This window comes from Phycodurus eques, chromosome 11 (assembly GCF_024500275.1).
Source record: "Phycodurus eques isolate BA_2022a chromosome 11, UOR_Pequ_1.1, whole genome shotgun sequence".
NCBI lineage: Eukaryota > Metazoa > Chordata > Actinopteri > Syngnathiformes > Syngnathidae > Phycodurus > Phycodurus eques.
In genome coordinates this window covers 6,806,367-6,821,730 of record NC_084535.1, presented here as the reverse complement: position 1 = coordinate 6,821,730, position 15,364 = coordinate 6,806,367, and the positions used below count along the sequence as shown (strand labels likewise).

Sequence of the window (15,364 nt, the reverse complement as noted above, 5' to 3'; positions counted from 1 at the left end):
AAATGAAAACAGATCAAAGTGAGCGTTAATATAAATTACTGGATATAATGCTACATTCAGTTGGATTTCTGGTCATATAGTTATTAATAGCAATCATAATGCAGCTATGTCAAGCATAAAAGGCAGCCAGAATATTAGGGACAGCTCTCAGCATGATTCAATTCACTTCTGCAAGCTCCCAAACGACAGCAAGAAATATATTGTTGCGTTGAATGTCGATCAAAAGTCGACATTATTATCTTTCTAAAGGCTCCTGGAGCTATTGCTACGGTATATAATAGTCATGTAACTATTATATCAATGGGATTCCTGGTCATATAGTTATTGATAACAATACATAATAGGCAGCCAAATTATTAGGAACAGCTCTCAGCGTCAGGCAATACACTTCTTCTACACTAATGCAAACTACAATAATTAACAGATTGTTAAGTTAAGTGAAAATCAAAAGGGCACATTATTATCTTTTTTTTGAGGGCCTGTGATGTAATAGTAATGTCACTACTCTGTTAATAAAGTTAGGTTAAAATATATTATGGTGAACAATATTGTAATGCAATGTAAGTCAATAAGCAGCCAAAATATTAGCAACAGCAATTCACTTCTACAACCAATACAAACTATAATAATAACCATAGTCCTTACTATATATTTAAAAAAAATATAGTGTAATGTACTATCACGGGGATTGACGGTCATATATTTATTAAAATCACAATATGCAACCAAAAATGGCATTGGAAGAGCAATACACCTGCAACAAATGCAAACTGCAATAATAGTCCGATATTGTATATCATACGAATGTAACTGATCATATATGTATTAATAATAGCAAGCAAAATATTAGGAACAGCTCTCAGTCCGATGCAAACTACAATCATAAACATGCAGACCAATATAATGTAACGTCTCCTAATCCAAATATTAGGAAGAGCTCTGAGTGCAACGCAATACATTGCGACACACAATGCAAACTACAATAATAAACATAGTCCTATATTGTGTATATTAGTAATGTAACTGCTGGTCCCATAAGCAAAATATTAGGCACAGCTTTCCTTGTGATGCAGTGCACTTCTACAATAATAAAGCCAGTTTTAAATGAATACCGCTCACATAACGGCAATTATTATTATTATGATTTATTTTATTTATTTTTTTTGGGAGCACGTGTGTCGGATCTCAGGTGTCCCTAATGTTATGTCCGTGCAGATATATATATAAAGTGATGGATGCGCGTACAAATTGAGTGTGAGTGATGAGTTTGTGTAAGGAGGAGCGGATGGGGGGTTGGTGGGTGGGTGGGGGGATAAATAAAGAACATATGATGCATGCACTTTGCAATTGAAACAATTCAGCAATAATAATAAAAAGAGGAGAGGTGTGTGTGTGGGGTGGGGGGGGGGGGGGGGTCGACAATAACAACAAAAGGCGTTTCTTCTTCTTCGGTGACAGCGCTTGAATGGCAGCGCAACGTGAGAGGCGAATGCGTGCGCAAAATGTGTGCGCAAACTGCTAAAAGGCTCGCTGATCAGTGCTGACAGCTGGGATCAAGTGTACCACACGACTACACTCCCAAATGTAATAGGAACGATCATAAAATATATATATATATATATATACATATGTAACTCTGCATGCCTCGCGTTTAAAACTTGCTACCCACTCTTTGCGATGCCAGCAAAATGGAGTTGAGTCACATTTCACATGAAAGGGAAATTTGGAGAAATTCATGATATCAGATGAGGGGAAAAGAAAAAAGAAATTCCCAGTCTTACCTGCACATGATTTCGTGAGTCAGGAGAACTCTGCACATTTCTGGATTCTTGTCTTGGCCCTCATAAACTATGGCCTGTGTGGAAATGCAAAAAAATTGAAATTGAAATATTGCAAATACATAATGAATAATATATACCGTCATAATATTAAATTAATGTTTTTTGTTGTTGTTGTTGTTTTTTGCATGAACTCTTTAACACGTTTGAAAAAACATGCACCATTTTATAATCACAAATTGTGCATATATGAAAATGTATTATATTAACATCAGACTAATATATAGAAAATGTCATATTTTTCCCCCCACACTGCTCGTATTGATGAATTTCCAAATACTAATAATTCCAATGTGTATTGTTTTCCCTCCCATTTAATCCACTTAAGACGGACAGACTGACAGGGGCGCGCGTGTGTGTGGGGGGTGGGGGGGGGGGGGGGTCTGGCGGGGGGGCGTATATTCGCTCCAATAGAAGTGTCATCAATATGCTTATAATCTGGGGATATTTGGGGGAAAGTGTTAATGGGCAATCTGTTGTTTATTTTTGAGCCGCTAACAATGATCTTTTCTGTGGATAAAACGCGGCTGTCTGGCGGTGCACGCTCGAGTAATTTTTGAGCATTGGCTGAAACAGATGGCGTGGAGCTATCAGTTCTGCCGCCCTCCATCCCTCCTCCTCGTCATCCTCATCCTCATCCTCATCCTCCGGTTTCTAAGGAGACCTCGCTATTCTCCACCGGCACCTTTTTTTCTTTTTTTCTTTAATAACTTCCCACTATAATAAACCAATTTGCAGTCGTTAATTATCATATATATATATATATATATATATATATATATATATATATATATATATATATTAATTGTATTTTAACGTGCTTAAAAAAAAGAGACATTACAAGTGATTTTTTTATTTATTTTATTTTATTAGAACAATTTTCCATTGTGCGATTTATCCTTATTGTGTTTGATTTATGTGGCCGTTTTGCAGCCGAGGAAACAGAAATCCATAAATTGCTTGTTCTGCGTCATTGACTCGCATCATTGGCGCAGGAACGTGTGCGTGTGCGTGTGTGTGTGTGTGCGTGCGTGCGCGCGCGTGTGTGTGTGTGTGTGTGTGTGTGAACGGTGGCCCCGTCGCCAGGTCACGTCACGGCTCTTTTTTTTGTTTTTTTTATTTAAAAAAAATGTTTGATTATATTTAATATATGAACAATGAACAAAATATCAACATCTTAATTTGGGTTATAAATTGAAAAAAATGGACGACGTGCGGCGTGTGTTTGCCCTTCAAAATTTTTTTTTTTTTTTTTTTTTTTTTTTAAACGCGCACGTGATAAATATAAGATGGGCTGCGTTTAGTTTTCCTCTTTTTTCCTGATATAGGTTTCACCTCGCAGCCTGGGCGAGAAAAGGGATCATATGGAGCAGACGTCCTGTTTCAATTTTTAATGTTGGACAAAGTGACTCTCGCAGGCTTTCAGCTTCTCCTGTTACATATATGTATTCTTTATTTTTATTGTATTATTATTATTTTCTTACACCCCCCCTCCACCACCACCAGCACCCCCGCCCACCCCCACGCATGCACGTGCCCGTGACCCACACCCCCCACCCCACCACCACCACCACCCCAATGCAACTTACCTGCTTCGTCATCGAATCGATTAGCCGAATGTAAAGATCCTGTTCTGTTCTGACGCCTGAACAGAGGAAATGTATTTTATTTTTATTTTATTTTTAAATATATATATATATATATATATATATATATATATATTGATTAGAAATATCAACTCTTATAATATCATGAGTCATATTTGCACTCACCGTTACTGTACAATAACTGTAGTTTGTAATGTATCCCATTGTTGGTTTTTTCACTGGTTGGCTCCTGCAAGAGGGGGGGGGGGGGGGAATCAATAAAGCAATAAACAAAAATATATATAAATTATGATTTTTGACATTTAAAAAAAAAAAAACATATTTAGGGTTTTTTTCTTTTTGTTTCTTGTTTGTTTGTTTTTTCTCCCTTACTTTTTCTTTCTCCACAAAGTCGACGAAAGCCGTCCTCTCGATTTCCACAGGCTGTCCCTGCCTGTCGTACAGCGCCAGGACGAAGTGGAAGAAATTGGACTTCCTGAGGTTGGACGGGGGCTGCTTCTCGTAGTGCGCCCGGGCCAGGCCGACTCCACTGCGAGGGAGGGATGAAAGAAAAAACGAGTAAAAAAAAAAAAAGGGTTTTTTTTGTTATTTGTTTTTTTTTTAAGTTGAATCTCGGCATTTGGACTCGTTTTGCTTGTGGAAGACGTTCTTCCACAAACAAAAAGAGTCCAAATGCCGAGATTCAACTTTCACGAGGATGTATTGAATGTTTTATTATTTTTTATTTTTCTTTTTTTTTGGTGGTGGTGGCGGGGGAGACTCAATGGTACCTTTGCGCGGCCGTGTTGGCGTCCACGACCCCGGCCGTGTGCATCCACGAGCGCACCGAGTTGAGCCCACCGAGCGGTTCCTCCTTCATGGTCGTGCCGCCCCGCGGTATCGTCTCCTGAATCCCAAACATCGAGCCTCCTGCGTGGGGTGGGGGGTGGGAAATTTACCCACGGATTTAAAAAAAAAAAAAAAAAAAGGCACCAAAAAGCTAAACTAAACAAAAAAAAAGGAGTGAAAGGTGGAAGTGGACGAGAGAGGAGGGAGGGGGGGGTAAAGGGTCCACACCACGCGTGTCGCTTATCCGTCCGAAAGTCCACGCAGGTCCGCTTTCCCTCGTCTCTCCGTCCGGTGTGAACAAATCTCAAAAGTGCTCGAGTGGGTTAAGAGAGATATCCACACACACGAGCGTCAAAAAAAAAAAATAAAAAAAAAAAAAAAAAAATTGATGCGATATTATTGTTTTGTTTTGGTCTTTTTTTTCCCTTTTTTTTTTTTTTTTTTTAGTGGAGGAATACAAAAATGATTGTGTTCGTGGGTGATGCTGCTCTCAAAGTGGACACATCCCCGAAGCACCGGCGTCCAAAACCTTCAGGACTTGACGAAAAAAAAAAAAAAAGAAAAAAAAATAGAAAGCCCCACTCGTGGCGGTGCTGGGTAGGGGGGGGGGGGAAAGGTGCCTCTTCTTGTTCTTCTCCAAACACTGATCGCCAGTGGAAGGTGTTCCACGCTACACGCGAGATGTGGAAGTGGCGGTGGAGGAGAAGAGGGGCCCCGTTCCGTCGCTCGTTCGCTCGTTCGCGTCGATCGCGTCGTTCGCGTCGTGGCGCGGCGTGGCGTGGCGCACGCTGGATGGGAACATGCAAAACTAAGCCCTCTTTCCCCGAGGACTGCACTCTTTCCCGGGAGCCAAAACTCTAAACCCACGGGAGCGGGGCCGTCACTGGATGACGTCGCGACAGGGGCGGGGCTTTGACCATATACGGCGGCGTGACGCTTCCTGTTTCCAAAGCGCCGAGCGGCGGAGAGATTTGCCTCGTCCGCTTTTCACCTCCTCTTCTGTTCCATTGTAGGCCCTTGCAATGTGGTGAGTCGGATTTTTTTTTTTTTAAATCATCCTATATGGAATACAAAAAAATAAAACATAAAAAAATGCAGAAGAATTAATCCAAGCATCACATGCAAAATAAACAGTTGTAATTGTATTGACGCCATCATTCACGTGTGCAGTCATGGTCATAAATCATGTTTCGATTGTGTGAATTTTTTCATTATTTTACTTTTTTTAAACCAGTATAAATAAAATGTGATCCCCCCCAAAAAAAAATTACATTTCCCTATAATAATATTTCTACATACAAACTACACTAAAAATAAGTCATTTTGAATGCACTGAATTCGAACATGTGCATGATTAAAATGTTATTATTCTATTTTACGTCAGCTTTGCCGCATTTTAATCCTGCGCAACCGATGTTCATGTTCAAATTAAGTACTTTTTACAGCGTCGTCTTCTTTTATTACACGCAAGTGCCGGAAAATCAGTAATAATAAGACACATCTTCATCTTTTTTTTTCTTCTTTTTTTTTTCTTAAGAACTGTCTTGCATGCTCCTCGGTCCGAGCAGTTCGCTTCATTAGTGGTGAAAAGGAGGATGAGGAGGAGTAGAAGGAGGAGGAGGAAGAGGAGGAGGAGGAGGAGGAGGGATGCCTGCTTCATCCTGAGCAATCTATCTAGCCGGTGCTGAGGGTTAATAGCTGCTGCCAAAGATAAGTGAATTATAAGCTGTTGCTTTCACCTCCGCGCAAATCTATTGCCAAATTGAGCTTTTCACACACACGCACGCACCAAAAAAACATATATATATATATATATATATATATATATAATAAAATAACGTGTTCAAAATGATGACAATATTTTGCGCACATTTCCGAGTCGCTTATTACAAAAAGTTAACCCCTGATTGCAGGCCCTTTTTTTTTTTTTTTTTTTTGCCCCCTTTTAAATCAGATTTTTTTTTTTTTTCTCCAAAGCAAATCCTCTTTAGAGATCAGATACTGTTGACTGGAGAGGAGCCGCCACACACACCCCCACCCACGCGCGCGCGCACAATGTGTCGGTATAACGATGGCGTCCTGAAAGGGACTTTTTTTTTTTTCAAGCGTATATTTGACAACAAATGCAGCTGGCCCCCGCTCGTTGTGGACATATTAGCGGTGGAAATGAATGCAAATCTGTGTGCTGCGGCCATCTGGACGTGCAGAGACCAAGAGAGAGAGAGGAAAGAGGGGCGTCAGTCAGCTGAGCCCCCTTTTCACTCTTGGTGCATGGTGGTGGTTTTCAGCCATGCAAAAATCAATCATTAACAGGGGGGGGGGGATCAAAAATGTAATTATAAACATGTTTTTTTTAAGGGGGAGAGGAGGTGCAAAGATGGGTGGGGGGGGGGGTACCACGTGACCCCCACTGTCTCCCACCTCTTTCTTGTGTTGACCTCCACTGATATGGAATCAAACTCCCAATGAGGGCTTCCGGTGTGTGCAGCACACCCAGGGTGGCGCGCGTTGAATTTACGGGGCGAGGCCCTCCATGATCTCCCCCAAATTTGCATGTAAATGGCCGACATCAGCCTCCGACGCGTGCCAGGGGCCAGCGGGCCTCCCAGATGTCGCGGCAAAGTCAATCAGCCGGCCGCTGCCCAGCTGTCCATCCCACAAATGCGCGCATCCCGCACATTTCATCTGCAGCACAATCACATTTCAATAGTTGTGCTTTTGAAAGCAAAAAAAAAAAAAAAAAAGGCGCTTTTGTTGCTGGGCGCTCACCTGCATCGTGATGTATGTTTTCATGGTTCTTTATTAAAGGGATCTTTTGTCGATTAATTATTAATTACACGCACGCCCACAGTGCCTTGCAAATTCTTAATGATTAGAGAGGTAGCCCACGCAGCAACCTTACATTTTTGTCCCCCTTTCACTGGAAACTATATTTTTATTGATTTTTAATGGTTAGTTCTTTCACTGGAAAGTAGGTTTTAGTTTCATATATTGGATTCATTTTGAATGGTTTCTTTCACTAAAACGTATTTTAGTCGTATGATTATTTAGCCGTTTGGACGTGTTAAAAAAAAATTCACCCCAAAATATTTTCAAAGATTTGCATTCATTTTGGATGATAATCCTGTCACTAAAAACATATTTCACTCAAATTAACTTGCGATTGTTTATTTCACCTAAACCATATTTTTAAAATGACTCTCCCATCCTCGTAACTCAAAACACATTTTAATATATTGATTTGTAATCCTTGACACATTTTAATCTCATTTTTGCATGTATTCGTAATTATTTGTCACCAAATTATTGATATTGTAACATTTGCGTTGCTTTTTAACGAGCGTTTTCCCATGTTTCTTTTATTAAATATGATAACAGTTTCATTGAGTTATAAGGATTATTTCCCAATGTCTTCATTTCACTCTAATCTTTTCATTGATTCCAAATGTTGGTTTCACCCAAAACACTTTTTCATTCTAAAATATGGATTTTAATGAAATGGAAATGGTTTTTTAACCCCCCCCCCCCCCCCCCCCCCCCAGCCACAAACACGGTTTATTACATATAATAATTTTCTCGTGATAATAAAACACATTTTTGGGTTCATTAAAATAAAAGTGTTCACATGTAGCTCACGATTAAAATGAAAGCATCCCCCATTCCACACGCACGAAACAGATTAGAACGAGACATAAAAAGGAACAATTATGGAGTATTTTTGGGCATTTTTTTGTAGCATGGTAAAAACATATTACAGCCATGAGGAGTGATGGGATCGATTTTGGTCGAGCCGATAGACGGACAGCGCCCCTCTTTGGCAACATACATTTTTTTTTCTTCCTCCCACTTCCACGAGGAGCCAAAATCTCGACGAGGATTTTCGCGAGGAAAGAAAAAAAAAGACCTAAAATAAACGCTTATATGTGTATTTTCATTTCTTCACTATTATTATTATTAATATGACTATTATTATTATTATTATTATGAATGGCTTTGAAAAATGTTGCATCCGTATGAGAATGAATGAAAAAGCCCAATTGTGTCTAGCGAGGCCAGGAAGACGCGCGTGGAGAATAATAATAAATACAAATAATTATTATCATAATGATAATACGTTGAGTGGTCTGTTGTGACGTCACATTCGGTGACCAACTTATATTGTGTGCACTGGTGAGTTGTGTCAAGGGCATCAATGTGTGTGTGCGTGTGCGCGCGAGCTCTATTTGCATTTCCATTCTGATGTGGAAAAGATTTTTTTTTTTTTTCATACCCGCGCGCGCTTCCGAGCCTCGCGGCGCAGTCTGTGGGCGAATTACATTTTAAAAGAAGGCGAGAGAAATTAAATAAGAAACCGAGACCACTTCAGGGCTATTAACATCTAAAATATCCCTTGGAAATTTCCACCGGAATACACATGACCAAAAAAAAAAAAAAAAAAAAAAAAAAATACCCAGGGTGCCATCACTCTCATGCAGACCCCTCCCTCATTACAACCCCCCCCCCCCCCCTTCAATCCAATCCTAGTGGTGTCCATCACCGCTGATTTAAATAAAAGTTCGACGCTGTTTCTTGAGTGGTGTCAAAAAGGGAGAAGGCAATAAATAGTGATTATTCAGCCATAAGTGGGAACATATTAACTTGAAGGCCAAATGAAGACTTCCAAAAGGTCACATTTGAAATCTCATCATCGGGCGGGGCTCCGGTCACGTGTCTACCGGACGTAATCATAAGCAACAAAGTACACCAAACGTGATCATAAGCTGAGTGAAACAAAGTCCTAAAACAAGGATCGGCAACCTACGGCCCATGGGCCACAAACACCCCACGAAAGCGTTTTGATCCAGCTGACAGTAAAGTTCGAAAAAACAAATAAAACCTCAGAAATGTGTTTTAGAAAAAGCCCCAAAACATTCAACCCACAAATGCTTACCATATATAATAATAAACATATGTTTAGGTGCTTGCATCTATTTTTTTCCCATACAATTAGGCTAGGAAAACAGTTGCCCACCCCCTCGATTTAAAAAAAAAAAAAAAACTGCCTCAGTTATGTATAGAGGTTAGAATATGAGGTGTGTCAGAAAAGTTCCAGGACTGTTTTCCCTGCAACGTGGGCCAGACGATCGACCGGCACACCTAAAAAGACATCCAGTGACGTTTCCTTCGTTCAGTGCGCGAGAAGAGCTGATCGCCATGACAACGCACCTGCTCACAATGCCCTGAGCTTGGCACAGTTCCTGGCCGAGAAGAACATCGCCGTGCCGGAGCAACTTTCCTACTCAACCGACCTGATTATTTTCCTTCCTTTCTGAACCTTGAGAGGGGCATCCAAGGGGACACATTTTGAAGACCCGGGCAACATCAAGATGGCCACAACAACAGAGCTGAAGAAGGGAATAACTTGTCGTTTACATTTGAAATACATCTTTGGCGACAACAGTCCTGAAACTTTTCCGACACACCTTGTATATCTTGACACTTGTCTTCAGTGAGAATCAAATGATTTAACTCCACAGTACTGGTGATGGCAAAGAGGTAAGGTGTGACATCAAACCAGAAATTGGTAGTCTTAAAGTTGCCTATGAGTCATATTTGTATGTTTTCAGAAAACAAGAAAAAAAAAAAAAAACACAACAAAAATCCACTTGCTTCGATTCAACCTTTGCGACTGAGAATCTACAAACATGAAGAAAAAACAAAAATGTTTGATCAAACACAATGGTATTTTGTTATTGATGTTGTGACAGTAAGTTAAAAATGACTTGGGCAATTACGCTATTAGGCTAACAAACGTATCCTGGCTGCTCAGTACAAAATGGCTAACGTGAGGAGTCACATCCTGGACACGTTCAACTAATTATTAACAGTGGATAACTACAAAATATTCTTCTGTCTTCATGTACATCATTTCATCACATGATACATCATTAACAGCAATGTGGCGCTAATGAAGGCGCCTCCTCCTGTGTTGTTGTTTTTATTTTTTTTCCAGCGATGCAGCGCGACTTCTTGCACTCCGCCGGCATCCGCGCCGAGCGCCGAGGTGCGTGGCTATTAACAGAAATGTTAATTGTGATGTCAAGTGAGCGAGAGTCAAGGTGAAAGCTCCACGGCGAGAAAGAAGACGAAGAAGAAGAAGAAGTGTATGCTAAAAATAATCCACCAGCACACAATGATCCTGCAGAGTAGTGTTCGTGGCAAGGGACCTTTTTTTTTTCCAAGAGGTGGGGGGGGGGGGGGGGGGGAAGTCAATGAATTGGAAAGCTACATTTTTGTTGTCTTTGTTTCAAAAGGCCTTGTTTTCCCCTGCAAATTGTATAATGCTGCTCTTTGTTCTACACGCCACATGAATAGCTTGTCCTGAGCGAGTACACGCGCGCGCAACACACGCACACACACACATACACACAAAAGCACACTGAGGAACTGATCATCTTAAAAAAAGCAACGCCCTGATGCTCACTTGGCCTACTTTGCAGTGGGAAGGGGAGCGCCATTCCGGGGAGGGGCGGCCACGGGAGAGTGCGGCGGATGTTCACGCATTCTGGGAAAGACGGCGAGAGTGATGCGCGTCAACATCTTCTTCCCCGAGCACGTTCGCCCCCCACGTGCTTCCTGTCCTCGTTGTACGACGGCAATGTGACCCGAAATTTGTACAGCGTCGTAGGCTCTCACTAACCCACGCTAACGCAGCAGTAAAGTCACAATCACAGTTCGTAACCTCGAAACGTTGTCGTGTTCCACTGCTAAATTGCCTATTTGCATATTTTTGAGGCCAAAGCCCTGTCTAATATAAAAGTAGTGCTTTGGTGGCATCTGGTGTGTTGAAGTGAGGGGAGGAATGCCATTTAGTCAGGCCTTTCTCAAATAAAAGTGCTACCTTGACTTACAAGCGCCCCAACTTTCCAAATTGTCTAAATTTATTTAGCTTTGTGTTGCGTGCAGAATTTGACTTACAAGGGAGCTTCAGGCACTCCGCCACTAGATATCGGCAGCGAATTTGACAACATCCAGACACCATCTGTTCATGCGGTTAACTCGCAGTGAAAGTGCAGTGACAGTTGTGTTTTATGCTTGCATTTTCCCTGTTTTGCGCTGGTATTTTGCCAGGTTGATTTTTTTCTAACCGTGGGCCCTAAGAAAGTGAGTGCTTGGAAGAAGCAAAAGATGTCATTTGAATTAAATCTTGAAATCGATGAAACACATGAGCGTGGTGTAGCGTGTAGACTTGGCAAAGCAATACGAGTGTAGTACTTCTAAGATATTTACTGTACTGAAGCATAAGGAGTTGATAAAGGTTATAAAGCATTGCTGGGGTGCTAAAATGCATTTTAAACTGCTATCCATAAAAAGATGGAGACGCTCCTGAAAGTGGCCAAAAAGGCACAAAAAAAAACTGATTAAGTGAAGTGGAAAAAAAGTGAGGATTGAGGAAAATGTATCAGTTTATTTATTTACATTCCAATTTATCATATTAATGTATGTTTTTTTTTTATACAGTACAATACAACACAGTGTTGTTTATTATTAAAACACAATGCAAAAATTATTGACATTTCCATTCATTTTAATGGTGACAGTTGACTGGTTTTGCAAGTGAATTGAGTTCCGAGCATGGTCACAGAACAAATAAAATTTGCAAGTCAAGGTACCACTGTAGTGCTTTGCTGCCATCTTGTGGCACCCATAGGCAATTATAAACCGTTTGCTGTTTACTTATAGATTTTGGCTATTTGGGCACGATTCTGTAAAATGGTTTCATGAGTAGTTCGCTGGGGGCGGACACCATGTCGGTAACATTGTACTGTCATGTCTTGGCCGTGTCTACGTGTCGGATTAGACGCTGTATTTACTCAAATAGATGAAATTGATATTATTCTACATCAGTAGCGACCATTATCATTTCAGTAGACAGGCACCTTTGTAGGAAACAGTACAATGTGTGAAATTGTCTGCGTACTTTGAGCGGGGTAATAATAGCGCTATCTGGTGGACAAACATGAAAGTCAGCAGTGTGTCCTCGGTGTATGACAAGAGTTTTGTTTCAACGTAACCTGAATTTGCACTTAATGTCAGAAGATGCTGTAGTCTATCTGTCGTCTAACTTACGCTTGCGCTGTAGTGAAGTCACAATCACAGTCCAGGCCGTGAATAAATAACAAATAATAAACAATAAATAAATAAAAACAATATGTTCCTAACAGCACAAACCTCCTAACCTCAATACGTCGGTACTGTCGTAAATCGCCGACCCCCTTTGTCTTCTTTTTTGACTTTGCAATTCAGATTCCTACTGAAGCTTAACGCCCGAGCTAAAAAGGCGGCCATTTCAGTCGTCAATTCCTGTTGGATTTGAGCAGCATTAAGGAAGCGCGGCGCACGCCATCTGCTCTGACTGTTGATCGATAGCACGACTGGTCTTCGCCGCCACTCATTTAGGCCTTCAGGTGGCTGCTCGGGTTACACAACACCAGGTCAGCCAGGGGTGGGACGGGACGGGGATGGGGGGGGTGAAGAAGTCGGCGCTCTCGAGTTTGGCTCGACAGTCTTTCCGCGTGGAGCAGCTTGATAATCTGGGGCTTGGTGTACAGCGCCTAACCAAATGTCGACATCTGTGAGGGTGCGCGCGAGGAAAAGCTCCTCGGAGGAAGAGGGGATCATCATCTTAGCTCTCCTCACCTTCAAGCGCGCCCGTCGGGCTTTAAGAGGCAGATGAAGAAATCCTAACGCAAACACGCCGAGTCCGGTTTTCTCCGCATGTGCGACACCGTGGCAAAGGGCAACCTTGGCGGATCACTAAAGGGCTTGAGTTTTCACTGCCCGTGGATGTAAACATTCTTGTATCCACATACACTCACAATGTATATGAGGGGCGTCCAGACTTTTTCTTCCAAGGGCTTTGATTAGAAAAATGGAAGGCTGCAAATGCCACTTTGAAATTATTCACCCTTAATTTATTTACAGTAACATGCTAAAACCAAGCTAAATCTAAGACAACTTTGACACACAGCAGAAAGTGCCGCAAACTATCGCAATTCAAACTTTTTGTTGTTGTCACTGCATTGTGCTTATTCATCGAGGTGTTATAAATAGAAATGTTACTGTTTACTTACGTAAATTGTTTTTTTTCGTCGTCGTGGACAATATTTTCACAGGTTAATCTTAGCATCTGCTGAGGGCGGCAAATAAATGGACGGCGGGCCGCAAATGACTCCCGGCTGTAGTTTGGATATGCCTGAGCAAGTGGCCGCACAAATGGTTCACTTGGTCTTTTGCTCCACAGCGTGTGTGAAAGTGACTTTGACTCTCCTGAGGAAAAGTTTGAGCATCTGTTCCGCCGTGTAGTCTTTGTGGAGAAATGAAATATTGAACCGATTGAGTGCGCCATGAATGTTTCACTCGCACGACGACGATGCCGATTATACGGGGAGCGGCACTTTACACGCACGATCCCGGCATGTTTTTGTTGCTTTTAAGTGCGCCAGATTAGCGCGCCACAAACCGTTCCGTTCAGTTTAGCAGCGACATGCTCCTCTAACAACGACGACACAAACACACATTTAAGTGTTTGTGGTCATCTTCTGGTGTTGAAGAGCTAATTGCTAACATCAGTATACAGACATGACTGTAGGCTTTATGAGACTCACTAGTGAAAAATAATAAGTCATTTGAAGAAAACACACTAATTTGTGCGTTACTTTGACAATTTCCTACAAAAGGTAGCGGAGCACTGACTAATTTGCAGGTAGTAGGATTTCCTACAAAAAGTAATGTGTCAACACAAATTAATTTGTGGGTTACTACGTACTTTCCTACAAAAGATAAATAGTACAACAGGGATGAATTTGAGGGTTAATTAGTAGGATTTGTCACGAAAAACTGCAAAGTCTAATGTGTGGGTTACTCAGCATGATTTATTACAAAGAGTAATTTGTACCAAACTGACTAATTTGTGGGTCACAAAATAGAATTTGTTATTGTTTTGCAAAACTAGTGTTTTGTAGCATTTCTCACAAAAAAAGTAGTAGAACTTTTGCCAATTTGGGTTTTACTTAAGATTTCTTACAAAAAGGTATTTGACGGAAAACTTGATTGTATGATTTTTTTTTTTTTTTTTTACAAAACGTAAATATTAGAAAACGGGCTGATTTCAGTTTTTTAATACGATTAGTTACTTTAGAAAAGTAATTAGAAGAAAGCTAAATTGCGCAACAATTTTTTTTCTGTAGAAAATGGACGCAATCAAATTGTAACTTCCAAAAAGTAAATGGAAGAAATATGACACATTTTTGGGTTGCTTACAAAAAGTAATTAGTAGATAAATGACTAATTTTAGGTTACTATATAGTAGGATTTCTTACAAAAGGTAACCGACCTACTTGTGGGTAAGTAGGATATCTTTAAAAAAGTAATTAGTAGAAAACTGACACATTTTTTGGGTTACTTACAAAAGATTAATTATGAGAAACCTGACAACTTTTTGGGTAACTTACAAAAAGTAATTAGTAGATGACTAATTTTAGGTTAGTATTTAGTAGGATTTCTTACCAAAGATAAGGTAGTAGAAACTGACCTACCTGTGGGTTACTAGGATGTCTTTCAAAAAGGAATTAGTAGTAAATTGACAAATTTTGGGGGGAACTTACAAATATTCATTCTTAGAAACCTGACCAATTTTTGTGTTACAAAAAGTAGTTAGTAGAAAGGTGAATAATTTGAGGTTATCTTTGGTAGGATTTCTTACAAAAGGCAAGTAGAAGAAACTGATCTACTTGTGTGTTAGTAGGCTATCTTACAAAAAGTAATTAGTAGAAAACGGACTAATTTGGGGATTTGTTAGAAGTACAACTCTAACACATTTATAGGATTGCGGACAAAAATAGATTAGTAGAAAGCTGGCGAATTAATGTGTTTTTTAGTAAGATGAAAAGACAAAAATAGTATATACCCAATTTCAAACATACTGCTAAAAATTTCCGTGCAATTTCCCACGTAATTAGCCATGCGAACCACTTTCTACACACTAGCACTGCTTTAGCTGCTCACGTTTGCTCCCGATATCGCAATTGTTCGACGTTAGCATTTGGCTAT

At 40.5% G+C, this 15,364-nt stretch overlaps 1 protein-coding gene across 5 annotated transcripts in view; it reads right to left on the bottom strand.

Moving 5' to 3' along the window:
- ebf3b (EBF transcription factor 3b) overlaps positions 1-4,346 on the bottom strand; it is an 88,801-nt gene extending 84,455 nt beyond the window's left edge. For all 5 annotated transcript variants that reach the window (XM_061690345.1, XM_061690347.1, XM_061690346.1 and 2 more), the window contains exons 1-5: positions 4,216-4,346; positions 3,818-3,974; positions 3,611-3,674; positions 3,428-3,483; positions 1,782-1,855 (exon numbers count right to left, since the gene is read on the bottom strand). In XM_061690345.1, coding sequence (XP_061546329.1) covers positions 1,782-1,855; positions 3,428-3,483; positions 3,611-3,674; positions 3,818-3,974; positions 4,216-4,346 — 482 coding nt within the window. The remainder of the gene's footprint in view (positions 1-1,781; positions 1,856-3,427; positions 3,484-3,610; positions 3,675-3,817; positions 3,975-4,215) is intronic.
- Positions 4,347-15,364: the final 11,018 nt, after the last annotated feature.